This window comes from Chelonia mydas, chromosome 6, assembly GCF_015237465.2.
Source record: "Chelonia mydas isolate rCheMyd1 chromosome 6, rCheMyd1.pri.v2, whole genome shotgun sequence".
Taxonomy (NCBI): domain Eukaryota; kingdom Metazoa; phylum Chordata; order Testudines; family Cheloniidae; genus Chelonia; species Chelonia mydas.
In genome coordinates this window covers 61,446,228-61,473,643 of record NC_051246.2, presented here as the reverse complement: position 1 = coordinate 61,473,643, position 27,416 = coordinate 61,446,228, and the positions used below count along the sequence as shown (strand labels likewise).

The window sequence follows — 27,416 nt, the reverse complement described above, 5'->3', positions numbered from 1 at the left end:
ATCACTTCCTCCAGCTACCTGATCATTTTTGTTGCTCTTCTTCGAATTTCCTCCAATTCATTAATATATCTCTGGTGAGGAAGTGATCAGAATTAAATTCTGTTTTCCAGGTGCAGTTGTACTAGACCCATATAGAGGGAAATGTATCCCCTACCTGCTCAGGGCTGTGTTGGCCTGTGTAGTAGCCACACCATATTTAAAACTTCTGTCTGACTTCCTGCCTACCTTAGGTTTCTTCTCCCCATTGAGGCTCTGTTTCAGATTAAGTCTTTCTAGATGCATTAGCTTAATTTGACCAGAATGAGTCTATTTTTTCTTTTCTCACCCATTTTCTAATAACGTTCTTTCTCCTCACTGTTTTTTTTTTCTCAATTCCTTCTAATTTAGCATAATTCGCACATTTCACTGGTGTGCCGGTTACTCACTCTGGCAGATCATTAGGTCTTGATCCTTAGAGGAGCTGAGCATCTGCAGCTCCCACTGAATTCATATTAATGAAGATGTTAAGTAAGACCATTTCTACGTCCGACCCAGTGGTACCAATTTGACACAACTCTCACCTCAGCCTGCAGTTCAGACCCTTTGTTTAGAGTCTCTTAACCAGTTATTCATTCACATTAATGTTTTAAAGTCAACTAAGATTGATTTTTCAACTAAAGTTTATTCTAATGTAAATCCCCAGAGTCAAAAAATCCTGAATCAGGCTCAAAAAAATCATGAGATTTGCTTAAAAATTGAGTTTACAAAACAAAAAACAAAACAAAAAAACCCAATAGTTTATTTGCTTTCTGGTTTATGAGTCTTTGGGGGGCACTTGGATCAGATTTTTAAGTGTTTCTCCACAACTGTGAGGGCTAGAAACATATGTATTTATTTTTAATGAAAGCTAAGATTTCCCCCTAATCAGCTGTCTCTAGAATCTGGGGCTTTAAGAAGAACACTGAATTGCATGAGACTCACAATAAAATAGGGAGATTAAAACATGGTATCAGATATGTCCCATGAGGACATTGCAGCACACACTGAGTAATGGGTCCAGAAAAGCGATGGATGGGCAAGGGCTGGGGAGGAGTATTCACCTTACAGATGGCAAAAAACTTGATGAGATGCACTAGGGGCAAAAGGGGGGGATGCTCCAGGGAGAAGGGGCAGGACTTTACAAAATAGCCCAGATAGAGTGTTCAAGTGTACTATAAACTACGCAGAAATCTCAAAGAATTGGAATATTGATGTACTAAGACCGGTCTCTGAGGGATGGAGATATACAAGGCAATGCACTCAGAAACCAGAGATGCTGCTCTGGAGGATGGGGATTGGCCTGAGGGATGCACGTTTGGAGGACGAAAGGGAATAGGAATAAACTAGTCAGAGAGCTGTTGGGGACTCGAGATATTTCAGGAGGCTGGGGAAATGAGGATTAAGGAAATGGGGGTTAGGCAGGTACATTTGGGAGCTTCCCTGTGGGGATAAGGTTGGATGGAGACTGCTCCAGGCTAGGGAAATGCCCTAGGTTAGGGACTAGGACATACCTCCCGCTGGGAGGTGTGATGGGGAGGTGCCGGAGGCTAAGGCCTGCTACTCTGGTGCGGGGACCAGGGCTGGCTGGGAAGTGCCCTGTTGGGAGCAATGGAACTGCCCTTTTGGTTGGATACACTGTGATGGTAGGGATGCTGGCGGGGTGTGGGGGGGGGCGCACTAGGAGGGTAACGGGGGCACCGGGGCGGCCCCAGTGCCATTTCCTGGGGGGGATGACTGGAAGGAGCCTGGAGACAAGGTAACGGGGGCTGCCCTAGGTTCGCCGCTGCCTGGGGACTCGGGAAGTTTAAGAAGTTTCCCCAGCGCTGCAGCTCTGGGGCTCTGGTTGGGGAGAGCAGAGGCTGCTCCGGCAAGGCTCCGCCTCTAGGGGCAGGGCCTGGGCCGGGGGCGGGCTGAGCTGGGAGCCTGAGCCCGCTGCGGACTCCCTCGGCGGCGGTCGCGCTGGAGAAAGCTGGACGAGCGAAAGCACCCTGGACACAGAGCCACCCGCAGCTCTGGTGCATGGTCCCAGCGGAGCTCGGCCAGCCGGAGGTGCAGCGAGCGCTCAGCCCGTCGGAGGAGCGGCCGGTGCTGCGGAGCGACCCGGAGAACTTTCCGTGCCCCAGAGCCCGGTGCAGGGCTGGAGCTGCGGCGCGGGCTGCCAGCATGAGGCGGCTCGGGGGCTCCCTCCTGCCGCTGTTGCTGGGAGCCCTGCTCTGCGTCCGAGGTAAGCGCTTGCCTCGGGATCGTCTCTTCCCCGGCAGCCCCTTTCCCCAGCCCCCGCCGTGCGCTGAAGGCCCCTGGCGGGGGGGCAGTAGCGGTACCGTTCCTCCAGCGCTGTCGGGGTGCGGGACTCCCCCTGCGGGGCAGCGCAGGTGCAGGACCCCACTGCCCAGCTTCTCGGGCCAAGGTAGGCTGTACTCGCCCGGCTGAGACCTGGGGGTAGCAGCTTCTCCTTCCCCCGGGCCCTGGTGCTTGGAGCCCCAGCAGCTGCTCGGACTCTTGGGCCCTTTCCCCTCCAAAGCCGCGTCCCGAGTGCGGGGTGAATCCCTCGCTAGCGCTGTGTCAGGTACCGCGCACCTGGCTGGCTCTCCCGCGGGGTGGGGCGCAGAGCGCTTCCCCCCTAGCGCCGCGTGCGGGGCACCCCGGGAAGGGGGCGCGCTGGCGGAATCTGTTGATTTAGTAGTGGGCTGGAGATGGCTGAGAGTTTGCCTCGCTCTGGCGCTGGAGGCATCCCACGGGGTTAGATACCTGGGCAACCTCATTGCCTTTTCCCCAGTTGGGCTTTGTCTGCTGTGTCCTCACCCCTTCCCTCCTCGGCACTCGCTTTTTCCCCTGCCCCAGAGACGGGCGAGTTGATGGTGGGGGTCTGGAGGGAGCCCTGGGATTCCTGAAGATCACTGAACAACTTTTCTTGTAGATAATGCTGCCGCAATTGGGCCAGGCCCTTTACAAAGCCACAGAAAAGGAACCCCGCTCCCTTGATCTATTCTTGTATGATTCACGGTTTTCCAAAGGGCCCCCTTCTCTTCGGCTGAACATGCAGCCTCTTCTCTCTGAAGTTTGGTCTCCAATGGATTTAGCTCTTTGTTTCTGCTGCGCCCTCTGTTTGTTTCCTCTGCTCTGTGTGTTTTGAGAGACTGTGACAGAGAGGATAAGTTCTGAGCTGGAAGGTTGTATGTGTGCAGGTTATTTCCAGCCTCTCCTGCATGTTGGGACAGCAGCCCTTCCTGAGCAGGAATGCAGCTACTCATCCAATAACACGGCCCCTTAAAGGTACAGTCCTGCTTTGGTGAAACTTCTCCTAACTTACCCTCTCTGCTTTTGAAGGAATTAAGATGTTTTTCTCCCCACATGCCTTCTTGGAACTCTCTGAGATAGAAACGTCAAGAGAGGGGAGCTGCCAAAAATACTGAATACTGTGTGTAATAACCTCTTTGTAGTAAGAGGTTGTGGAGCAGCTAGAGAACTAGTCATGAGAATTGTGTCCACCTATTTGCTCTGTTTAAGTCCAGTCTAGCAAACAGAAGGACAAAATTCTTATGACTAGTTCTGCCCCCTACACAGCGATGTATTAAAAAAATTTTTGGGTGGTGGTGTGATAGGGAGGAAAGGGCCTCTGTTGAGCATCTTTCAATACTGTTTACAAGGGAAGTTTACATTTTGTGAGCTGGAGGTTATGGTACCTTATTTCTCTTCCTCCACGATTGGCTGATACAATGCATTTTTCTCCATGCTGGGTTGAAGTTGTAAGGAATCTTTGCACTGATCTCCATCATTGTGCAAGCATTGCCTCTGGGGTACAATTAGGTTGTGTTTAGTTTTCAAGCAGTGTTGTTCCCTTTCTATCAAGAACACTCTTCTTATTCGCACACTCTTTTGAAGAAGGTGCTAAAATGGTTTGAAAATGCTAGGTAAACAGGGCTGTAGCTTTGTATCTCAGAGAATCTGGTATTAGTAACCAGAGGAGATAGAAGTTCCTCTGGAATTGCCTTACAGGTGTTTAATTGGAATCCAGAAGGAGTGGAAAGAATCTTAACCATAGAGATTTGTATAGGTAAAAAACTGGGTGGAATTTTAATTTGGCTGTTACCAAGGTGCTCCTAGTTAATGTGTCCTGGCTATTAACGAGGGACCTGGGTGGGGGATGTTTAACTGTAAAGTGCAGGTGAATTGCTGTTTTTGCTCTAAGCAATAGTACACTGATGTTCATGGGAAGCTTTTTATGGCAGTTTGTCTGTGCCTGAGGTTTCATGACAGTGTTTGTTCTTGGGTCTCCATGTGTAGGTGAATGCTGAGGTTTATGACGGGTGGTGCCAACTGTAGTTATGGGAAACTATATCCTCTTTACTTCACGAACATAAACCAGATTTGTTTCAATAAGGAAATAATTCCCAAATATTTTGCCTCCTTTTTAGTGGGTGTCAAGGAAGGTGCAAATGCCTACTTTTCAGATGTCTGCCCTGCTGCTGCTGTAGTCTCTTTCCAACATTGCATCTTAGCAATATCCATGTGGAAGGTTTAGGATTGAATCATTTTATTTACAAAGCATCCACATCGGAGGTGCTCAGGGTGCCACACAGTTCAAAGTACAACAGCCATTAAAACAGCACACTTACTGCTGTGTCTCAGCTCAGGGACAAGAAGAGGGGCTCTTATCCAAACAACAAGCATGTCAGATTGAACTTTGACCCACTATTAATGGAGAGGGGCTGTGGAAGCTTGTGCCAGAGAAGTGTGCGTGCGTACGTTTGATTCACTAGTGGAGAGGTGAGGCATAGGGAGAGACGCTTGCAAGTTAGTGTTAATGGTGTTGGTGGGGAAGGAAGGGTTTGATGGAGTGATGGTCTATTAGAGTTTGTCTGCAAGGTCACAGAATCTTTCTGAGTGTTGTGCCTGTAGGTTTATCTCTGGGATCAGGGGCGGCTCTACCAATGTTGCTGCCCCAAGCAGTCGCCGCCGAATTGCCACTGCTGCAATAGCGGCAGAGCTGCTGCCAAATTGCTGTCGCACCCAGAAGAGTGGTGGAGCTGCCGCCCAAAAGCTGCTTCGGTGCTGCCGAATTGCCACCGCGGAGCACGGACTGCCGCCCCATTCTGAATGCCGCCCCAAGCTCCTGCTTGCAAAGCTAGTGCCTGGAGCCAGCCCTGTTTGGGATCTTTATTTAAAAGTTTTACTTCTCAAACCCACTGATGACATTTTTAGAGTCCCAAACTAAAATGAAACTTTCCATTAGATGAAGTGTGGTCAGGACTGGGAGTCGGGATCCCTGGGTTCTGATCCTGGCTCTGCTACTGACTTGTGAGATCCTGGGCAAGTCACTGAACACTACTCTACCTACCTACCTCACTCACTCACAGGTTATGCTGAGGGTCCACAGGATCTCTGTTGACCCCATTACCATAGCACTGGAGGTTGTGAGGTGACCTTCCCGAGGCAAGAAAATCTGTTTATAAAGGTTGGTGTTGGACACTGGCCTGCTTCTTTCTTGTCAGAGTGATGAAGAAGTTGCAGGTCCAATGAAAATAATTCTACCCCAGATCTTTCCAAATGAAGACTATGTGCTGCAGAAAGAAGAATGGGGGCCGTTTTTTATGTACTTCTGCCAGCAACAAAACTTGCTGACGGTAGCAAAGAAACTTACATTTCCATGATGAAATTAATATGGTTTGTCAGTTAATACAGGAGAGCACAGCCTGATTACATTAAACAAATGTTTTGAATTGGATTTAGTTTTGTGCGTTCACTAGCATTTTCTGCAATGGAGAGTCCCCCTTTGTCTGGGCTTATACCATGGAAATTAGGGTGCATATTGTAACTATATTAAAAAGTACTTTAAAGAGACTAAGTATTTTCATTTTAAAAGGGGAATTGTCAGATCAATTCAGGCCCCAAACAAGATTCTATAAAAATAAGGCTTTCCAAAACCTTAAGAGTGATGTAAGTGTTTCCATGCAATCTCTTGGACATTTAAAAAGAAAAGCATTCTCCAGTTGTGTCTGCAGCTCAAATTTGCAAGCTACTAGTTAAAAAAAAAATCCACAAAACGGGGGAAGACTGACTGACTGTACAGGGAAAACAGTGAACCTGACTCTAATGAAAGTGACTGTTGACTACAGAAAGTAATTAGATTACAAAAATAGATAATTTGTTTCTCTAATTTCCTGTTATCTTTTCCTTAGCTATTGCGTATAGTAGATAAAACATTTTCAGACAGGTGTGTGTGTGGTTTTTTTTTTTTTTTTAAAGTTGACAGCCTCCCTTTAAGTTTTAGAATCTAGAACAGGAGTTCTGGCATGCAGAAAACCCATAGCATTAATTTGCATGCTGTATTTAGTGGCTGTCTGTATTTCTCAGAGACCTTTGCAAAGAACACTAATCATAGCTGCCATCCATGAATTTAATATGCCTGACTGTAGGCTCTTAGAGTTGGGTTTGCAGTAACTTTGGTTCTTTGACACAGCTGTTATGCTAGGCGTCACTCTCCTATGGGATTTTGTTGTCTGCACTGGCCAGAGACTAGGTGCAGTAATATTTCTTTAATCCCTTCTTTTCGTCCCTTCTGCAAGGAATTGCATTTACCAATATTGAAGGCAAAAATGAAGAGAATTTGTAGGTCAGGGAATTCTTTCAATCCTGTAAGATAATGGGTTTATTCATTCTGTGAGTCTGGTGGTTCAGGGACAGTGTTATATTGAGGGTGATAGACTAATCCACCGCAAGGTGAAAATCAATATTGAGGTTTTGCGCACATTCTCTCTACTTTAACCACACAGCACTACCCATTAAATGCTGAGATGCTCCAGTTTGCGCATCTAGCCTCCAAGAGCTTTGGGCCCCAGAGAGTTAGTTCTGTTCTTAACAGATGACCTTTTTCAAATGTTACAAATCCAGGTGGAAGGAGGTTCCATGCCCTGGGTATGAAGAGAAGTTTTGATAGACACTTCACTAGTATCAAATGGAATTGGTGCATTTTGACTACAGTCTTGCAATATTTCAGGTGATTGAAATTCTCCAAAACTGACTGACTATTTTCTAGCAACATTAGGGTTTCTGAACTGACCTGAGCCTGGCTTTTAAATGGGACACTGTGTCACAGGGCAGATACAGGCCTGCATGAGGGGTTTGAATGAGAGTGCAACCTTTGAGTTCTGACAAATAATATTGGAAATTTTAAATGTCTGTTTCATGTAGGGCTGGCAGTTTTCAGATATTTGATGTTGTGGGCTGTATGGGTAACCAGGAGATCCACAGTCTAATGGTGTTCATTTAATGGTTAGGAGTACTTGTGGCACCTTAGAGACTAACCAATTTATTTGAGCATAAGCTTTCGTGAGCTACAGCTCACTTCAGTGGTTAACATTGTGTATTTGTATTAAATGTTTGGATTGTAAATTGCAATCTAGTTGAATTAAAACATAGATATGAACAAAGACCGTATGCTTTTGCTCCCCAAATACTCCAACATCTAAATGGAGCTTGCTGATGCATCACCTCTGATGGTAATACTCTTGGCTAAGTGAAGTGTCCAGCTATCTCACACCATGAGTTATGCAGTGGATTATTTTTGATTCCTTACTGACCTGTGGTAATAGGGCATTTCCCAGAACAGGCCTCTGCTAGAAGCTGTGCTGAGGCAACAAGCTTGCATGAAACCAAATTCCAGGTGCTAGAGCAATTGACTGAGTCTTGTCCCTGAGGTTGAAGTTATCAGCAATGAGGAATGACTGGGACTGTAGGCAGTGGAGACCCCTCTCCTGTTTACTAGTGTAGTGAATTCCTTAGTCTGCCCAAGCAAGGCATAATTTTCTGTGTCCTTTTGTAACCGCCTGACAGCCCCTCCTGGCTGCTGGAGCTTTCTATCCTTATTACATTGCAGCAGTTCTTTAATCAGAAATCTTGTTAGTATTCAGGGATAATTGATCCGACTCTCTGGTAGGGGGTGGGTGCCTCCTTCTACTTGCCACCCCCACTCTGACCCCTGTTGTCTCTTTGTTTTCCTCTATTAAGTTTGTGCCAGTGATGTAGTGTGTGTGCTGTTTTTCCAAGCAGCCTGAAGTTGGCTGTAACCAAGAGCAGCAGTTAAATAGAGCCTGATTTCCCCGCTTCCTGGAGTTCAGTTGTTTGACTCCATTTTCTGGTCTTCTGTGTTTTTGATTTACTGAGAAGCAAACCTCCTTGTTGCCCCTGGGCATCTCTTAAACCCATTAAAACAAACTCCATTATTTCCCTGTGCTTAGAAATCCCCCTCTTTAGTCCCAGCATCCATCAAAATAATGTATCCTCTGTAAGGCCCTCTGAAAAATGTTTAATAGGACCTTTTCAAACTCAAGGACAGTTCCAGGTTGGAAGGGGGAGGGGAGCCAGGAGCCAGCCTAATGGAAGGTATGACTGTGACTTGCAGTGAGCCCTGACTTGGTCTGTCAGCTCTCCCTTCACCTCTGTGCAGAGGGAGTTGTGAACCGAGCAGATCCAAAACTGGGATCAAAGCTGGAAACAAAAGACTTGAGGAGAAAAATTTCCCATCGGGCCAAGAGGCAGCTACGCAAAGGTGCTGTATAATGTATCAGACACAGTGTTTCTTCTGTGTGCTTCTTCTGGAAAGACAGAAAAAGTGACTCTGGTTTCTTTTTAGAGGGAAAAGTGGTGGCTGCAGTCCTGCTACTAGGAGTTGGGGATGCACAAGGGAAAAAACTTATTTAAAAAGTCCAGTCTCAGTCACCCTTCTTTCCCCACTCATGCAGTCTCCTCTTGCAGGGGAAACTGCCTTCGGCAGGGAACCTACTCTTGGACCTGTCTTTGGACCTACCAGAAGAGCCAGTTTCTTTACATTCCAGGTGTTAGCAAAGCATATGTTGTTTGGGTCTGTTGTGTATTTTTCTCACCCAGCAGATGAGGTGGAAAGTGTGGCACTGCATGATACAGAGGAAGATGCTGTGTCTGCCCCAGAGCGGTTTTGTTCTAAATTAGAGAGATGATACAGATCAAACACATAGGATGCTGGTAGGGCAGATAAGGTCCAATATTAAAATAGCACAGCCTTCTAATTTTTCTCTGGGTTTTGGATTAATGGGAGCTGTGTTCTAGGGAGGGATTGGAATTGAAAGAGGGTGCGTAGTTGGGGAGCAAGGAGAGGGAGGGGATTCCAAGGGTAGGAGGTGGCACGGAAGATGGCACAAAGTTGAGAGTGGGAGAAGTAGATAGATGGAGGGTTTTGTTAGGAAGCAGGCTCAGGTGCAGCACAAGCAATGAGAAGAGTCCTAGGTGAGAACAAGAGTGGAGGGTGTAGGCAGGGGCCAGGATATGTACAGTCATGAAAATGAGGGCCAGAAACTTGAGCATGATGAGGAGTGAAGTGGGTAATCAGTCAAGGGGATCCAACCTTAGGGAGGTAAAAGGCTCTGAGTAACAGAAGGAGGAGGTGATTTAGCTACAGCATTTTGAAGGATTATATGGGAGCAAAGTTGGAGTCAGGGAGGACAAAGAAGAGGAGGTTGCAAGGTGAGAGGTGACTGAGATGTGGGTGAAGGCCCAGAAAAAGATCATCCTCGTCGACATCACGGTCCCCTTCGAGAACAGGACCCCGGCCTTCCGAGAAGCCCAAGCTCGGAAGCTGGAAAAATACGCCTCCCTGGCTGACACCCTGAGAGCGAAGGGCTACGAGGTACAGATGGATGCCCTGATTGTCAGAGCCCTGGGCGCTTGGGATCCCTCCAACGAGCGTGTGCTGCGGACCTGTGGGATCGGTCGACGCTACGCACGGCTCATGCGGTGCCTCATGATCTCGGACACCATCCGATGGTCCAGGGACATCTACATCGAACACATCACCAGCCATCGACAATACCAGGAGGTGTGAGCCGGTACGACATCGTGCATCCACTGTGGGAAAGGGACTGAGAGGCTTTTTCCATTGGACCGTATGAACTGGAACCATAAACTCACTGAACATTAAATCCCACCAAATGAGGGTAGATCCATCCCCATCATTGTATCCGCTCATTATACTCCACACCTGAACATAGCCGTTATGTGGACAACATACTCCCATATCTCAATGTCTGTACTTTGACCGGTTAAACTTTTACCCCCAATCGGGGAGATTACAGATTATGTATTCCTTACGCCACCAGCTCCTAACCGAATTTCGCACCCCTTGATAATCTGTACCGTATTCCCTGATAACCAGAAACTTCTATGCTTGAACTCTGTACCGTTTTCATTTTATTAGCTGCTGGGCTGGAGAGAGCAAGCCGATTTCAGCAATGCTTTAAAGGAAAAAGTGACAGAGCTTGGCAACTGAGCAGAGAATGCATCTTTATACCTGTTTGTGCAGCATCTATATATGGGGGCCTCGCAGTTTCTGTTCTTGGTATCTGTTGTTCTTGTTCTTAGAATGCCTGAGTGTGCATCTTTACTGCTCTGGGGGCATCCCCCAAACCTGTTTCTCCTAGGTGTTTTTAGGGTGCCTGTCACCATAGGCCATAAGCATCAATATGAGGAGAACCTAGGCTCCCCTGGCCAGGACAGAAGTGTGAACAGGTTGGGGGTAGGATAAAGGGTGTCATTCCTGGGACTAAAATCTGAAACTTCTGATAGATAGAAAAGTATAGACTTGGGCAAGTAGCAATTGAAACAACTGTGCATAGAGTGTGGCCAGGGATCCCAACCCAAGTGCAGAATCTGTGGAACTCCTTGGAAGTGTACAGTGGGAGGTTGGGTGGTTTTTTGTTTTTTTGTTTGTTTTTTTTCTTCAGGCACGAGCATTTTCTTTATTTACATATAGAAAACATTTTCCCTAAGCATCATTTACTTCAGAGGAATGAACCTAGATGGGTGGGTGGCACCGATACCAGGTCTGCCATGTTTCACTGGCTTGTAGGTGATGGAAAACTCGCCGAGGTAGTGGCCAATCATCTCGGGCTTGATTTCCACCCGGTTGAAGGTTTTGCCGTTGGTAGGTAGGAGGTTATTCAGAAGTGGCCCTCATTGAGCGCTGGCTGACTCCCACATCCCTCTGGGCTGCCTGTCTGAATGAACAAGGGCACTTAGGAACACTTATCACTTGCAGACAAAAGCATCTGTGCCCTCCTCCCCATTGCTTTGGTGTTGTGCTTTGTGCCCTTTCTCTGTGTTGATTGGTGCTCACCCAGTGATCTGCTCAGGGAACAAACTCACTAAGCAAACAATACTCACTCTGCCTGTACTTTTCAAATGCATGGGGAGAGAGGGAAATTCCCTCAAAGGGATGAGTCTTCTGATGAAGCCAATTAATGGTCTCCCTGCTCCAAGCTTTGAACAAGCCAGGGTTTGATGGCGTGAAGTGCAGGGTTTGCACTTGAGGAAAGAGAGGAACAAGGCTGGGGCAGGAGCTGGTCTTGGCAGTGCGGAGCACAGGAGAAGTTTTTTCATTCTGCTTCTCTCTGTTCGTTTATTCTTTCTGCTACTTTGGGATTTGCTCTAGCTCAGAATGCTGCACCTTCCAGTCACTGTATCTCTAGAAAATGTTTACTCTCCACTCCTACCAATTTGAACGGTCCTAGCGCCAGCCATAACGCCCTAGCACTGTAGATGAAAGTCCTCTTTGATATTGGAGGCATGAGTGTTCATAAGATTAGGGTAAAGTCACCACAAAACATGATATTGACATGAGTACACACTCCTCTGGTATTAGCTGGTTCTGGTGGGGTAATGGACAGATAGTATCAGTGGTGCTAGTGCTGTGGGAGGAAGAGAGGAAGCTCAGGAGTCTTCTTGCTGAGAAATGAACCTTGACCACATCTTTATGTTCCAGATGCTCATTAGCAGATATGTGTGCGTGGTGGTGGGAGAAGGGGGAATCATAACAATGGAAGATATTTGCCTGCTCTATGGACTTTAAAAAAACCTATTTGACTCTGTGTGGCTCCCAGGACTGAACCCTACCGTGCTACAGAAAGAAACTGTTAGGAAATCATGGCACAACTAAATCCATGTACCAATCCATCAAACGCAGGATAAAAATAAACAATATGCAAACAGGTTTTCAAGCAAGGAAGGGGAGTGAGACAAGGATAACAGCTTCAGTATGTACATCATGGCTTACTCCTCTGAGCTGAGAGCTCATATTAAATGACTGTGACAGCTGCTAACACACCTACATTTTCTAGAAACATACTTCAGTGCATGGGTCCTAAAGGCTAATCACGAAAAGAGAAAAGTGATATTTTTGAGAAAAAGCCCAAAACAAACTCAGATGATATCATAGCTACACAGTCTACATCCTACATTCCAGGACTTTAAAATAAATATGATGGGGAGCTTCAAACTGGCTATTTAAGTATTACTAGGGAAAGAAGGTCCTCTGAGCCATAAAGGAACAACTATATGAATACAACACACTGATAATCTTGTTATAGCTATTTGATAGTATAATTCAACCCATTCCCCTTTATGAGAGTGAAGTCTGGGATTCCAAGCTATCTACACTAATTGGGGCAAAATTCTGTATTTACACTGTTTTTCCCCCAGAACTATATGTACACAGGAATTTCCATGACAGTGGCTGCAGAACAGAACTGGGATGATTCCCCTTCCTGATGATTGCATAAAAAGAGATTTGTTTCTGGTACTACCTCAGCCAAAGCAGCAAATACTCCCACCACCTAAAAATACTTGAGGACTACAAACTAAAATGAAATGAAAAAGTAATCCGCTCCTCTTATATAAACATCACACCTGGGATTTAGCACTACTCTCCAGGTCAATGGAGCAAACAGCTTCTTCCAGAATCATACAATGCTTAATAAGACTCCAGACTAAACCTACCCTAGCTGTGAGGAACAGATCAAAACCAATAGCCACCTAGACTGTGACAAATTCTGTATACAAAAGTCACGCTGGCAAATACTTCAGCGTAGTGAAATGTGCACAACCAATTTGGCAGTCTCTTACCAGATACAGAACTGGCCATTGTAAATTGGAATAGGAAGCTGGGGGAAGCTTCATAAACCTAGCAATAAATGGCTGTGCTGCTGAAATGACAGGAGAGAGACTTTCTATTCTTGTGTTCAGAATGAGTAAGCATGAGAAAGAGAGAGATTTCCTTACCTTATCAGAAATAAGACTTTTTCCTTTCCCCTAGTCTGGGTTCTGAACAGTGTTTCCTTATCATATTTTAATGGAGTCAGAATCAATGGCATCATGCTATGTAGCCTTCCCTGTAAGCAAAACCCCAAACACATTGGAGCACTGGCCTGGGCAGATGCTCCATGTATTGAATCTGTCTCTTGACAGAATCCCAGTGTTCTGTCTTTTATATGTGAGCAGCACTTGTATAGCTTGTCATGCCAATAAAATATCTTTGAATGGAGTTTGGTGGGATGGGAGTGCAAATTCTGACACAATGTGAGAGTGTTGGGGGGGAGGGGGATTTTGATGAGAGCCTTTTTCAAAAATTACTGGAGGTTTTATTCTTGTCACTAGTGGCTCCTCCCCTTTCTCTTGGCACCCTCCCTTCCCCAAGTCCTCTGTTTCATGGTTTATCGAACATGTTTTCCTTCTTTTAAGGAAATTTCATTTATCCTTGGAAGCCAAAACTGCTTCTCCTCTTCCCCTTAATAATGTTCCCAGTTTGTCATAATGATAACTTGTCTACCTTCCTTCCTGTCCCCATTTCTTTCAGGGGCACTAGGAGAAATGACCTGCAGCAGATCATGAATCTCACCTGTGCTCTCCACCATCCCTGGATATTTGCCTCCTTGGACCCCCTCCCTGGTGTTGTTTTGTTAGTTACACTTTAAAAAGAGTCTAGTATATAATCTTCAAAGGGGTTTATTTTGGGGGTGGGGTTTGGTCTTTATCTCTGCAGTTGCCTAGCTCATACCTTACTGTTGCTGCTCAGGTAATTATGGAATTAAATTGCAAATAACTTGTCTGACTGCCAACAAGGGCACAAGGTCAAGCTGGAACACCACAACTGGGTTTAGTGCAATCTAGGTTGTGGCTGATTTATTTTAAAAATACGCATCTAGAATAGCAGAAGTCCCATGTTTGGGAACCAGTGATGGGAGCACTACTGTATTTCCCCTACCACATACCTGATGTCCGTCTCTACATTTTTAAAAAGTGAATTTCTTGTGGTGAGGGTGCCAGGCTGACTTTGCTGAGAACTGTTCTTTTTATCTCTGGAATACATATAGCACTGCCAATAGCCCATGTGAATGTCCTCAACTGACAGTGTGTCTCAGCCTTAACCTGAAAGGATTAGAGAGGGGGAATTCAGTCACCATAGCCTATTTAAGTGTTGGCCTTTCACTACTATTTATATATAGGAGGGGGAAAAAGCTGCTATCCTACTGATGGCATTCTTCTGTTCCTCTGCAAAATCCCGTGGACGCTTATATTTCCTTGTTTTCTGCCAGTATGTTTATTAACTTATTGGCATTGACAATTGCCAGTAATGGAGCATCCTGTCTGTGAATCCAGCTCATTGCTAAGGTCTCTTTTCTGGCTGTAATGGCTCCGGTAGAATGGATCGTGGATGGGCAGGAAATTGAGAATGGAGGCTAAACTGTCTGACTCTCTTGGTAGGCTCCAAGTGTTAGGTCTAACTTGGAATCTTTTGGCTTCAGCAAACTTCAAACAATAACCATTAAATGTCCCCTTCAATTCTTTTAGCATTAAACTAAGTTTCTACTTTAAAGCTCAGTAAATATGTGATTGACCTTCGCAGCCGTATTTACTCAATAACTTAAGTGTCTTTCTCTGGAATCTCTGAGGATTATCTGCGCGAGACCTATTTTGAGAGTGCTCTATTTACAGATTTTTGACTTCATGGTCTTCTAGGGCTGTTGGCTCAGTGATGCTGTGAATGGGGCTTATGCTTAGATCTTCCCCAGGCTGTTTAGTCTCTTCCCTGCATACAGAGAAGCAGAAGGCTTTATTTTGGAGGATATTGGAGTTTCTCCCAGTCAGGGATAAGGAATTGTGGAGCTGAAGTTGGTTGCTTTCCTCAAAGCTCTTTATTCATGTACTGAAGTTGATGGTATATTCCCTGATTAGGAAGTTACATTTTTAAACATTTACTGTATTGAAGTATAGAATGAACTGATTGACAATGTTTGTTCCTCTTCATAGTAATATCCAGATGTCTTTAGTACACATGCACCCCTTTCCCCATATGCACAAACACTTGGTAAACAGAATATAAGAAACAAAATAGCTCTTGAGTCATTGCAGAAACACATCTGTGAAAGCCTGGACAGGAAATGACCCTCTGCTCCTTGTCCTTGCACTTAATTTCTGCATAAAGTGCTGCTCCCTGACAGCCCCCTTCCCCCTCTATTTAAAAACTGCATTTTTTGGTGACCTGAGAGCTGTTTTGTCACTTAGGCACATTCACATCAGTGTTATATTTGGGGTTAAGGGAGGATATAGGGAGGTTTGTCTTGGAACAATATCTTGCACAGAAACAAAATGCTGGAATAAGGAGTAGAGGTTGTTTTTTGGCCACAGAAAATAAGTCTGCACGATTTTGGTGACTGGAGAGCTAATTTTTCTCTTATATTTGTTCAAATCCCAGTTAATTTTTCAAATTACTAAGCATTTGTACTTGGGGGGGATGAGGCGTCTGAAGTATGGGGAGTCATGATGATGATGTCCAGGCAGTGTTAAGAATTAGTGTGTGTAATTTAGTATCATTTTAGTACTTGCATTTAGAAAAAATAAATACAATTTGAAGTGGGATTAAGTTACCAGATTGAGCCTATGAATAAGAAACTGGGATCAGGGGAAAATTGCTTGAGTTCAGCCAATAAGAAGGAATGTGTGCTGCAGCTTGAAGAAAGGAGCGATAACATCATCCTACCTCTGGCTGGTTTAGTGGCATCCCTTTGCTTCATTAGGTTTGACCCTGATCTCACAACGTTCACTTCCTGCACATCCAGCCATTGCACATGTTCTTATACAACAGAAGGCACTAAACTTACCTATTCTTAGTACATTTCTATTGTGAATTAGTTTATAAATATATTGCCTTAATTAGAACCAATCACACTTTTTGGGATGAGAGGAGCTGTAGTTATGTAGCACCAGAAGCACTTCACAAACTTAACTGAGATGTGAACTGCACGTAGAGGTCTCTGTACCACCATGGAAATACACCTGCCTCTAAGTGGAACAAAACAGATTTTTTAACAGCTACATGGCAGTCTTAAGAGTGGAAGTGAAGAAGAATCCATATCCAATTGAAAAAGCAAGAAAGATTTAGAGAGACAGAATCTAATTACTGGAGTTGGAATTTTGCCAGGACATGAGAGTTAACACCGCAACTAGAGTAGGGAAAAGTACCACAGGGTCAATAATTACCACAAATCAGTTTCATTTCCTTTGAAAGATGGTATGTCCAGGAGTACAGCACCCCATAACACTGTGGTGGTGGTGGGAAAGCGGGGAGTGCCATGGGTCATTCTTGGTTCAATGACAGGAGTGCACTCTCTTAAATCACCAACACCACTTTTTGTAGCACTTTCAGCTTCTTGAAGGCTTTCCATCTAAGTATTGACTCAGACAGACCCAGTCTAATGTGTGGGTTCTGATGGGGTTGCAGCACAAGGTGCGGGGTATGTCTGCAGCTATGGGTGAGCTTTATTTTCTCTGAAAAGGTTTGAAACTAGAAGAGGTTAAATAGTTTAATAAATGTGAAGAAACTTGGGGCTGGATCCAGTGTCCATTGAAGTTAATTGGAGTTTTAACATTGATTTAATGGGTTTTAGATTAGTCCCAGAGTTCTTTAAAAGGGAGATTTCCCCCCACAATGATATTGGCCCTCTCCAGTAGGGGTGCCTGCCTGCCCTTTGGTACTCAGGTTTGCAAGCTGGCGGGCTTGCTGGATACTTGGGCGCTTCTAGATTCCCATGTCGCAAAAGTGGCTCCACTTTAGGACCTGTACTGTTCCAGTTACCAAAAGCTCTACTGGCTGCTGGGTTGGGTTCAGATGAAATCAAAGGTGTTTGGTTTTAACCTGTAAAGTTCTAATCAGGTTGGATCTTATATGTCTATTTAAATGCTTACACTGTTCTCATCACAGTGTTATCCGAGGGACCTGGGCACCTTAGTCTTTCCAATTGATACTGTGACTGTTGAGATCATCTGAGTCACTGGATTGAACATTGCCCTGATTTAATTGGGAGAAGGCTGAAGGCAGGGTATGCTTGTCCCTACTGGAGCTTAAATTGGTTGATCTTTGGGTCACCATACAAGGCCTGCCTCTCTTAGCCTTTTTCTGGGTAGGAGGGATGCTGGTTCAGAGGTTTTGTTGGAAAAATGGGACAGGTTTTCTCTTCCTTCACCGCCCTAACCACTGCTCCTGTGTGGTGATCTGCAGTTTTAAGACTGTGCCTTGGCTCAAAGCCTTAGATGAGCACATTTTGAAACCAAACCTAAGGTGGTCTTCCCTGAACTCCTATTGAGTGTTCCAGTTACAAAAGACTGTGAAGCTTTGTCACTATTCATGATTGATTTGCTGTATTTTACTTTGGCACAGGATACTACTTGCTTTCCTCAAGTCATCATCTGGGGATTGTACGGGGCATCTGGTATTGTACGGGGCTGCTGGTCTATCTGTCTTCCCACTGGGGCAGTGTGATGCCCCTTGAGGGTCTCTGTTGCTTTTGGAATTCACCTTCCAGGCTTGGTGCTCTTTAAGAATCTCTTGTTTGTTTCGTACTGTGAGAAAAGGTCCTTCTGAAAGCAGAAGAATTAACTCTCAGCAGGGTCTGCTTGGAGGAGGAAGTGTGTTTGTGTGTAAATAGAGAAGATTTAAAAGGGTCCTGCTATTGGCAAAGGAGCAGTTGTGGAATTTTTAAAGGAATATTGTTGCACTGAGTTGGCACTCGGAGGCCCTTGGGAAACAAGGGGCTGAAGAATTCCTATCTGCTTTTGCTTGATCGGAGAGGGCCTGTGCTCTCATGAGCTGCTGTGCTGTCCTTTTGAACCATTGTCTCCTCTCCCCTGCCTAAATTGCAGAATAGTCACTCTTTTTTGTTGTTGTTTGTTAGAGAAGAGAAACATTCCAGATTTTTCGACCTTTACATTCTGTACTTTTCTCTTTTTGTTGTGCTTCTCCCCCGTCGAGCATTGTGGGAGAATCTTCCCCTCTGCAGGGGATTGTGGGAATGGTTCTGGCCTCACTTATCACCAGTGACAAATCAATGGAAGCCTTCAGAAAGCTGGCCCCCAGGATTCCAGCTCAACCCAGCCCTGGAGCAGTGGGAGGCTTCCCTGGTGGATAAAGGACTCCTTGCAGCTCTGACTTGTTGCCTTAAATCTATCTCAGGAAACCTTTTCTCTCTCTTTAGAAGCAGCCCCCTCCGGTCTCGATTTGTCTTGAGGAAGGTGGCAGCTGGCGGGTGGGAGATACGAAGGGGGGAAACTTGAGGGGGGGCAGCGTTTGAGTTTGTAACGGTTTTTCTGTTTGTTTCCCTTTCACAATAGTCTGGCCAGTGCACACAGAGTTAGCCTGACAAAGCCTCCCTGAAGCCGCTGGAGTCCCGCAGTGCTCCTCACAGTGCATGTTTGCTGTGTGTATTCCCATCAACAATACAGCCAGGCCCAGCAGCGGGCTCCAGCATTGGGCAAATATTTCTACAGCTTTTTCCTTAACTGCTCTTGAGGGGTGTGTGTGTGTGTGTGTGTGTGTGTGGCGGGGGGGAGGGAGGGGTGAAAGGGGGAGGAGATTTGTGTATGTGGGTGGGGGGAGAGGAGATGGTGTGGATGAGTGGAGGGGCTTATCCCTACCCTTTTGGAGAAGTGGGCCTCTAAAGTGGGATTTAGTCAGCACTTGGCTTCAGTGTTGACGCTAGAGGATCTGCATTCAATGTTGATATTTGGGGAGTGGGTGAGTGAGCTTTTGGGACGTGGTGGCTCTGGGCCAGCCTGTCTCCTAGCTCTGCTAGGGTGCATTAGCTGAGATGCCCTGTGGTCTGAGCAGTTTGGACAGAATGGTTGGGTATGCTCTAATGTCAAAGCCTGCTCTCTTGATAGAGAACCATATAAGCCTTGCTCCTACCATGCTGATGTGAGCACAATTCTTCCAACTTTCCCGCTTCTTCTGCTCCTAGTTAAATGTCTTTCAATTCCTAGTTTTTGTTGGTCTTTGTGTCCAGGCTCCAGAGGCTGAAGAAACAGCAAAGGTGGTTATATATTTAAAGCAAATGGTTCCAGTGTGGCTGTAAACTGCTGAGGTTTATACTGTAATGTGGTATTGATATTCAGCTGCCTTGGAGTGGCTCTGGTCCATCTGAAGACAGTTCCGTGGCCTTTGTACCCTTACTCTTCCTCTACCCCATTACCATATTCTTGAAATAGTCATGTAAGCACCTTCCTTCAGGTGGGGTCTGACTAACACAAATGCTTCCTGCTGGCTAGTCTGTGAATACAGACTGCCATTCCTTTATGTCCCCATCCTGAAGCTGAAACGTCTAACTGGGGTAACTGGAGACTCTTGCTCCCACAAAACCTCCATGTTAGCCCTCCTCTGCCTAGCATCCCCAAAGAGGCTAATGGGGCTAACATTTGAAGTATGCCATTCCAGCCAAGCTGTAGGGTTAGTAACAAGCTGGGTATATAAATGATATTGGCCTGAATTCTAACCTTGGCCGCTCTGTATGGCATGTTCTATGAGCTGTGTATTATAGATTAAAATGTCTCTTTAAATTGTTTCTCTGAACATGGTGGGAGTGATGCAAGAAGGCTTATTTCTGCTCCTGACATATCTTACCATACCTGAGCAGGAGATGCTTACAGCCTGGCCCAATGTTGGCATGTGGCTAGGGGAGAGGGTTCTGTTGCATATGGACACTTCCTCTCTAATAGATCATTGTTGTAGATTTTCTGCCCAGGCTCTAGAAATTCTCAAATTTTCAGCATAGTAACTAAATTAAAAAACAAGCAAACCCCAAACACCTTTCTAACCCTAGATAGCTGTTCTGGTCAGCTGAACTAACATGCGTTCATACTAAGCTGATGGACACTTTAGAAATAGAGAGAGGGTGGCAGGTTTGTGACTTTGGGGCAGGCTTGAATCCCAGACCAGCAAAATGAATCTTGTCCCTGAAGCTTTGAAACCCAGGAACCCACGTGTTGTGGGATATGGGAACCCTCCTCTCTTTCCATTCCCAGAGAGCCCCAGGAATTTCTGACAAGCCACCTGTACATAACAAGGAGCTGTGCATATGAGTGCCATGTTCCTCCATCCAGGCCCTGGGAGGTGCTTTGCAGGGAACAGTATCTGCAAGTGTTTGGAGTGTAAAGTTTGATGCTTTGTGCATGTGTTGGCTGAGCTGGCGCTGATGGAGCCCTCTGGAAGAAAGTTGAGCTTGTCGTTTCAAATGAATTGGAGGGGGGAACCTGCAAGGAACTTGCCTACACACTGTCTCTCTCTCTCACATACACATGCACATACCATTTCATCCTGGGGAAAATATGCTAAGGAAGCAATAACAAACAGCTTTGACAATTAATGTGTTGGAGAGTCTGAGTTTAACTGAGACTGAGCCTAAATATGAAGGGTGAGGAATATTGTATTACTTAGATTGTAAGATCCTCAGGCAGAGACTTTCTTTTTGTGTTTGTACAGTGCCTCACGCATTGGGGTCTGGACTATTACTGGAGTCCCTGCATACTACCAGAGTACAAATAATTCTAGAGAAATATTTTGCAGATACTTAAGTGTCCTCTCTGCCTCTTTCTCTTGGAGTGCTGTGAACAATGCATTTGTTTTTTGAGTCACTTCCATGGTCAGAAGCACGCTGCCTATCTTCTTTTATTGTGCCTCGTAATAGTCACTGAGCAAGAAGACTTGTACACCTACTGCCCTGGTTAATGATCCCCTGGGGGCAGAGAGGAGTAAATTCACTTCATTTGGTGTGGTTTAAGATGCGCTTGCAGTTTTGCTGCCAAGTTGTTCAGAAGCTTGGGTTGCTCTGTGGGATGTGAGAGGAGGCAGGCTTGGTACTTTGGTGGCTGTGCAAAATGCATTTGTCCCTCTAAGCGCTGATGTGTGCAGGTGCAGAGAGAACAGTGGTAATAGTAAGGCTGCTAGTGAAGTTCTGCCTACACCAGGTGCATCTGTGCCACTCCCTTTACAAATCTCTCCATTTATAACTGGTTTCTGTGGGGGAAGCTGCTGCCGCTGATCAGAAGATGTGAATGTTAGGGAGAAAATAGAGATATCCCAGACAGGAAATGGATTTTGGGGAAGCCCAAATGTTGAACCTACCTATTGTGACGGGGTCAGGCCAGATGGCTACAGGAGAGTTGTGTGTTTTTTTGTTTGTTTGTTTTGTTTTTAAGAAAGAAACTGACTTTATTCTTAGGACACTGGCGTCTTTACAAGTCATGGCAGCTAATTGAGTCTCCTTGACTGGTTTTGCCTTCAAAGGCAGGACTATGATTGTTTTTTTTGTTTGTTTTTGTTTTTGTTTTTAAAAATGTGAGAATTTTATTAGCATTTTTGGTAATTGGAACTGCTCATTTGCCAGGAAGGATGATGCCATTGTACTTCTGCTGGAACCAATGCATGGCCTCCTCCTTCCAATTCTGTGCTTGGCTCCAATGGAGCCAGTGTTTGTTGTTGATGGGGTTTGTTTTTTTTTTCCAAAAAAGGATTGGCTCTTTATATGGACAAGAATTATCATAACAAAACATTTGGAAGGGATATTAAATTTTGTGCTTCCACACTTAAGACAATCTCTAGCTATTGCAGACCAGGATGAGACCTAATGTGGGGGAGAGATTATCCCATCTCTGCCTACTGTGGGGTCCTTAAATCTTCCTCTTAATCATCTGGTAGTAGTCACTGTCAAAGATGTGTTACCAGATGGGCCTTTGTTCTGATCCAATATGGAAATTTGATGCAGTAATGGCTCTAGCAGCTCTTTCTCGAAGGCAGATATATTAGTCCCAGATTAAGCAGGACCACTTTCCCTGGGTAAGGTAACAGGGGCAGTTTTTTTTGAAACAGAAAGAATTTTATTGTAACACTTGCAAAAGTTACCAAAGAAAACAAAACAAGTTATGCAACAAAACAACGCAAACAGAAGGTATAACACAGCAGCTTTCAGGAGGGAGAAGTGTTCAGGTTAGCCTGGGCCCAGAGCGGGGGGGCTTCCTCAACACTCGTAGTCTTCCACCCTCCTGAGTTACCTGGTGGCCTAGAGCGGGGGGGCTTCCTCGACACTCGTGGTCTTCCACCCCCTCGAGTTACCTAGTGCCGCGCCCAGTGTCACTGATTATCCCCCCCCGAGAGTGCCCGGCAAGATGGGCACGGCTGCGGGGTGGGCGGTTTGGGGGTGGGGGGGGGACACCCACGTATTATAGGACCCCTCCTAGATGACAGTGACGATGGTATCCACAGCGGCAACGGCTGGGGCTGGTGTCTCTCGCTCTTCCCCTCAATCAAAGGGTCAGACGGAGGGAACCGGACGGGGTCACCGAGCAGAGAACCCCGGACTGCGCCCACCGCTCCTCGAATAACAGGGGCAGTTTTTTTTTTTTTTTTTTTTTTTTTTTTTTTTTTTTGAAACAGAAAAGAAGTTTATTTGTAACAGTTACAGAAATTACAAAAAGATAAAGAAAAACTTAGCAACAAAACAACGCAATCAAAAGATATAACACAACAGCTTTCAGGAGGGAGAGGTGTTCAGGTTAGCCTAGGCCCAGAGCGGGGGGGCTTCCTCGACACTCGTGGTCTTCCACCCTCCTGAGTTACCCGGTGGCCTAGAGCGGGGGGGCTTCCTCGACACTCGTGGTCTTCCACCCCCTCGAGTTACCTAGTGCCGCGCCCAGGGTCACCGACCCTCCCTCTCCTGAGAGTGCCCAACAAGATGGGCACGGCTGTGGGGTGGGTGGTTGGGAGGGAGGGGGGTACACCCATGTATTATAAGACCCCTCCTAGATGACAATAATGATGGTATTCACAGCAGCTAACGGCTGTGGCTGGCGTCCCTCGCTCCATCCCTCAATCAGAGGGTCAGGCGGAGGGAACCGGACGGGGTCACCGAGCAGAGAACCCCGGACTGCGCCCACCGCTCCTCGAATAACAGAGGCAGTTCCAGAACAAGAAGGAACTTGCTGGAACAAATTCAGGCAGGCTAATTAGGACACCTGGAGCCAATTAAGAAGCTGCTAGAATCAATTCGGGCAGGCTGGCTAATCAGGGCATCTGAGTTTAAAAAGGACCTCACTTCAGTGGGTGGTGTGCGTGTGAGGAGCTGGGAGCAAGACGCACTAGGAGCTGAGAGTGAGAAGGCATACTGCTGGAGGACTGAGGAGTACAAGCATTATCAGACAGCAGGAGGAAGATCCTGTGATGAGGATAAAGAAGGTGTTGGGAGGAGGCCATGGGGGAGTAGCCCAGGGAGTTGTAGCTGTCACGCAGCTGTTCCAGGAGGCACTCTAGACAGCTGCAGTCCACAGGGCCCTGGGCTGGAACCCAGAGTAGAGGGCAGGCCCGGGTTCCCCCCAAATCTCCCAACTCCTGGTCAGACACAGGAGGAGTTGATCTGGACTGTGGGTTCCACCAGAGGGGAAGGTCTCTGGGCTGTTCCCTGACCCACATGGTGGATCAGCAGAGACTGCGGGGATTGTTCTCCTTGCTTTTTCCCATGCTGGCCAGTGATGAGGTTAGCTGAGTGAAGGGCAGGTTTGAGCCACTAGCAAAAGTGGCCAAACTGAGGGCTGCTGTGAATCTCTGAGGCAAGCAAATCCGCCAATAAGCACAGGACCCACCAAGGCAGAGGAGGAACTTTGTCACACGATGTAGATTCTTTTAAGACCCTCCTCATTGTAGTATGAGTGCCTTACTTAGACGTGGTGAGAGCCTCCCCCTCCTTGTGACTTCCCCTAGTTATACATAGAGGCAGAACTTGCTGCAATACCTGAAGGTAAGGTTGTCTAACATTTTCTATTATAAACCCTTCTTTTCAGTTGCTTATAACTTTGGCAAACTAACCATTCAGGCTGAAATTTTACATGCTGAGTGTCTGCCTCAGTTTGAATCTTTCTGGAAAGTTTCAGCTGAAAATGGTTCTGTCATTTCTGAGAACAAGGTTAGGGGAAAATTTTATTTAGTCCATGTTAAAATCTTACAACTGTTTCATTGAGAAACTCTAGGACTTCCATGCTTTGCACCAAGGAGTTGAAATAGGCAGGGGATCACCTTTAGATTAAAGAGATGGGACTTGCTGCCCTTGTGAAAATTCACACATATTTGGCCAAGTTATAAACATCTTAAAATTGCCACTTGCATTTGCTCAGTAGAAGTTTGTTTGAGGCTGGCAAAAATCTCCAGGAATTTGGTCTGCACTGAGCATGCTCCAGGCTATGACTTCAGGGACTTTTGTGACAATTGTTCATTCAGGTAGCTGGGGGCTGCTGTGGGATTGTGTACTAGAACTGATGGTTGGGAAGCTTTCTCTCCTGTGCTGAATATTCCCCCAGCTGGCACCTACTCAGCCTAAAAGAGGAAGAGGAAACAGCCTGACTTGAATACAGAGGAGAGAGCAGTGAAGGGACACGGTAGGGGCAGAGGGGATAGGAGGAGTGAAGGACAGTGACAAGGTTGGGGAAGCAGGGAAACAAGGGACAGGGCAAAAACGGGCTAGGCTGTGTGCGGTGGGTAAAAGGTGGGGTAATAAGGAACAGGTACAGAATAAGGGAGGCCAGTTCGTACTCTTCAACCTCTTCCCTCTCCTCCCCTAAAGCCTCCAGGCTCTCTCCGATAGTCTGTTCCTGTTTCCCACTAGCTTCTCCAGGCTCTTCAGTCCCTCCTCATGTCCCATATCACTCTGCTTGTGCATGGGACTATGCTCGTGCCTCCTCTCGCATCTTTCCCACTGCGCTGGGGCATCCTGGGATGGGGAGGAATAAATGACCAGTTTCTTATTGGTGAGAAACATCACACACACATTTGTTTCCATTTTTCTTTTCTTCCTGACAAACTTGACAGCTATGCAGCATGAGATGTCTAGGGCCTGATTATTTTTTTTTCAGAGTGCTTAGCATTTTTATAGCACTCTGTATGTTCAGAGCACAGCTCCCATGCCTTCTGTTGCAGTTCTGAGTGCTCAGCATTTGTGCAAATCACGCCCAAAGCTTCTCAAGTTGGGCACCCAGTAGTGGACACTTGGCCTTAATCCCTCTGTGCCTCAGTTCCCCACCTGTAGAATAGGGATAATAATACTTGCCTACCTCACAGGGGTATTGTGAAGATAAATCCATAGTGTTTGTAGACCATTCAGATATAGTGCTACAGAAAGCTCAGGGGAAATTTTAATAATTTGGTATTCATTGCAAGGGTTGGGTGGTGTGCAGCAAATATGGCATAGAGCTGTACATTGAATGATGAGGCTAAAATGAAATATTCAATAGCTACTCATTCCATGAGCACCATCTGTCCTATGTACTGAATGAGGCTGGAGTGCAGTGGAAACATAATATATGATACAGTCTAATGACATAATCACATGCGTACACACACACACGGAGGCCAATTAAGGTTGCACAGGCAGCCTTAATTCTATCCCTTCTTAACTTTTGAGTTCTTGACTTTGCAGCCTTAATGTTCTTTTGTAGGTAATTTTATATACACTTTGCTATCAATAGCAGTTTGTTTAAGTTTTCTCTGAAGCATGCAATACAAGAGACCAGACTAGCGGAATTATAGCTCAGTCCTGCCGTGGCAATTTCTTTGTACCAAAGAGCAGCACTTCTAATTCTCACCAATGCAAAATTATTCTAAAATCGAATGAGCTCTTTATCCAGCACTCCAAGCCTGGTAGTTTTTCTTCTGCTCGGAGAGATTGGTACTGGGGAGCCCACAACTGGTCCATAGCCAGTGGTTCTTCTGTGCTGTTCCCTACAGCGCCATCTCAGTGGTCTGGGTCGCTAACTTACCCTGCCTGCTCTAGTGGAGCAGCAGTGGTGCCTGGTGGTTACGCTGACAGCTCCCGTCCTGATGCCTGGAGGTGGGGTGTGTTTTTCTCAGGCTCCTGTTTGATATTTTTCCTTTTCCATTTTTGAATTTTCCTGTAGTAACTGCCTCCTATTTTTGCTGCTTTGGGGTGTAGAGAATGCTCTGAATCTTCTCTCACCCTGTGTTCACCTCCTACTTCCCCTTCTCTGACCTGAGACCTGGTGAATTAAGGGTGGGGGCTAAAGGCTACATTTCTGCACGTGAAATAAACAGAAAACATGAGTTGGGATCCACATGGATTTCCACCAGGAAACTGCTTTCTGCACTTATAGCTCCAACTTCCTAAAGAAGAAAGGGGTTTTGTCCCCCTACCCCCTTCAAACCTGGTTCTTCCTGCAGCAGGCAAACCAGGCATGCAATGGAGTAGGTCAGTGGGGGCCTGAGAACTTTTGGGTTTTGTGTCTTCGCTGTGCTACACTGTGGAAGGGGGACTGTTTTCTTCTCTCCAGCCCCCCCCCCAGCCAAAAATAAATACGATTTTATTTCGTTGTATTGCTGCTGAACTGCTGTTGCTTTTCATACAAAAAAAGGTGGAAGGGGCAAGCAGGAACGAAAGAGTCTGGCGACAGGAGGAGATGAATTGCTGGAGAATGACACTGGCAGGGACTATTGTTCATTTTAACGCTGGAGCAGGGGCAGAGAGAAACGTTCACACGCCATTCTTGGGCATCCTGCTGGGCAGGCTAGGAAAGGGGCATTCCAGCTGGTCATGAGATTTGGCTAGCCGGATTGAATCGGGCTGAATAGAGTGCTGGCCGTTCATTTTATTTTTTAAAAAGCAGCTTGCTGATTAACGGCAATGGAACCTGATTAAAGGGAGACTCTGAAACCCACATAGACCATTACAGACATAAAACTGTCAGCCTACCAGCATGTGATAACCAGGCCTTAACTCTTTGCAGGCTGAGGACGTTGCTATGAGAGCCAGTATTGCACAAGAGATGTGTGTCTCAGAGAGAGAGAAGGATTTACTACCATTTGGGGAAGGGGCTGCATGCACCATAGAAGACCTGTAAACAGCTTATGAAAGACAAATGACTAGGAAGTGAAAATGGGGCAAGGGGCTGCTGCACAGAATAAAGGCTCCTTTACGTCACTTGAAGGCTGCAAATGAGAACCAAACTCCCCTTGTGGTGGTGGTTGCTGAGAACTGTGTAGCAGTCTGGGCCCACATCTGTCTCCTTCTCCATAGATTCCTGAACCCTACAAATGCAAAAGGTAAGAATCCATAGACAGATTTGGAAAAAATTCCCTCTTCGGTCCTTTACAGGGGACCAATACAGGACTCATCTCTTTATGACCTTGGATATTACCACGACATGTTTAGCATAAAAACTTAGACAGGACACATACATTTAACTAGGCACCCTTACAAGATACTAGTATG

At 46.0% G+C, this 27,416-nt stretch overlaps 1 protein-coding gene across 5 annotated transcripts in view; it reads left to right on the top strand.

The window, feature by feature from the left end:
• Positions 1–1,852: 1,852 nt before the first annotated feature.
• The window catches only part of LRP4 (LDL receptor related protein 4), a 104,128-nt gene continuing 78,564 nt past the window's right edge, over positions 1,853–27,416 (top strand). For 3 of the 5 annotated variants that reach the window (XM_037900192.2, XM_037900191.2, XM_037900190.2), the window contains exon 1: positions 1,919–2,242. In XM_037900192.2, the coding sequence (XP_037756120.1) occupies positions 2,038–2,242 (205 nt within the window). In that variant the 5' untranslated portion in view covers positions 1,919–2,037. Of the gene's footprint in view, positions 2,243–27,416 lie in introns of all 5 variants that reach the window. The other 2 variants (XM_027831868.3, XM_043548349.1) reach the window with 2 other exon arrangements.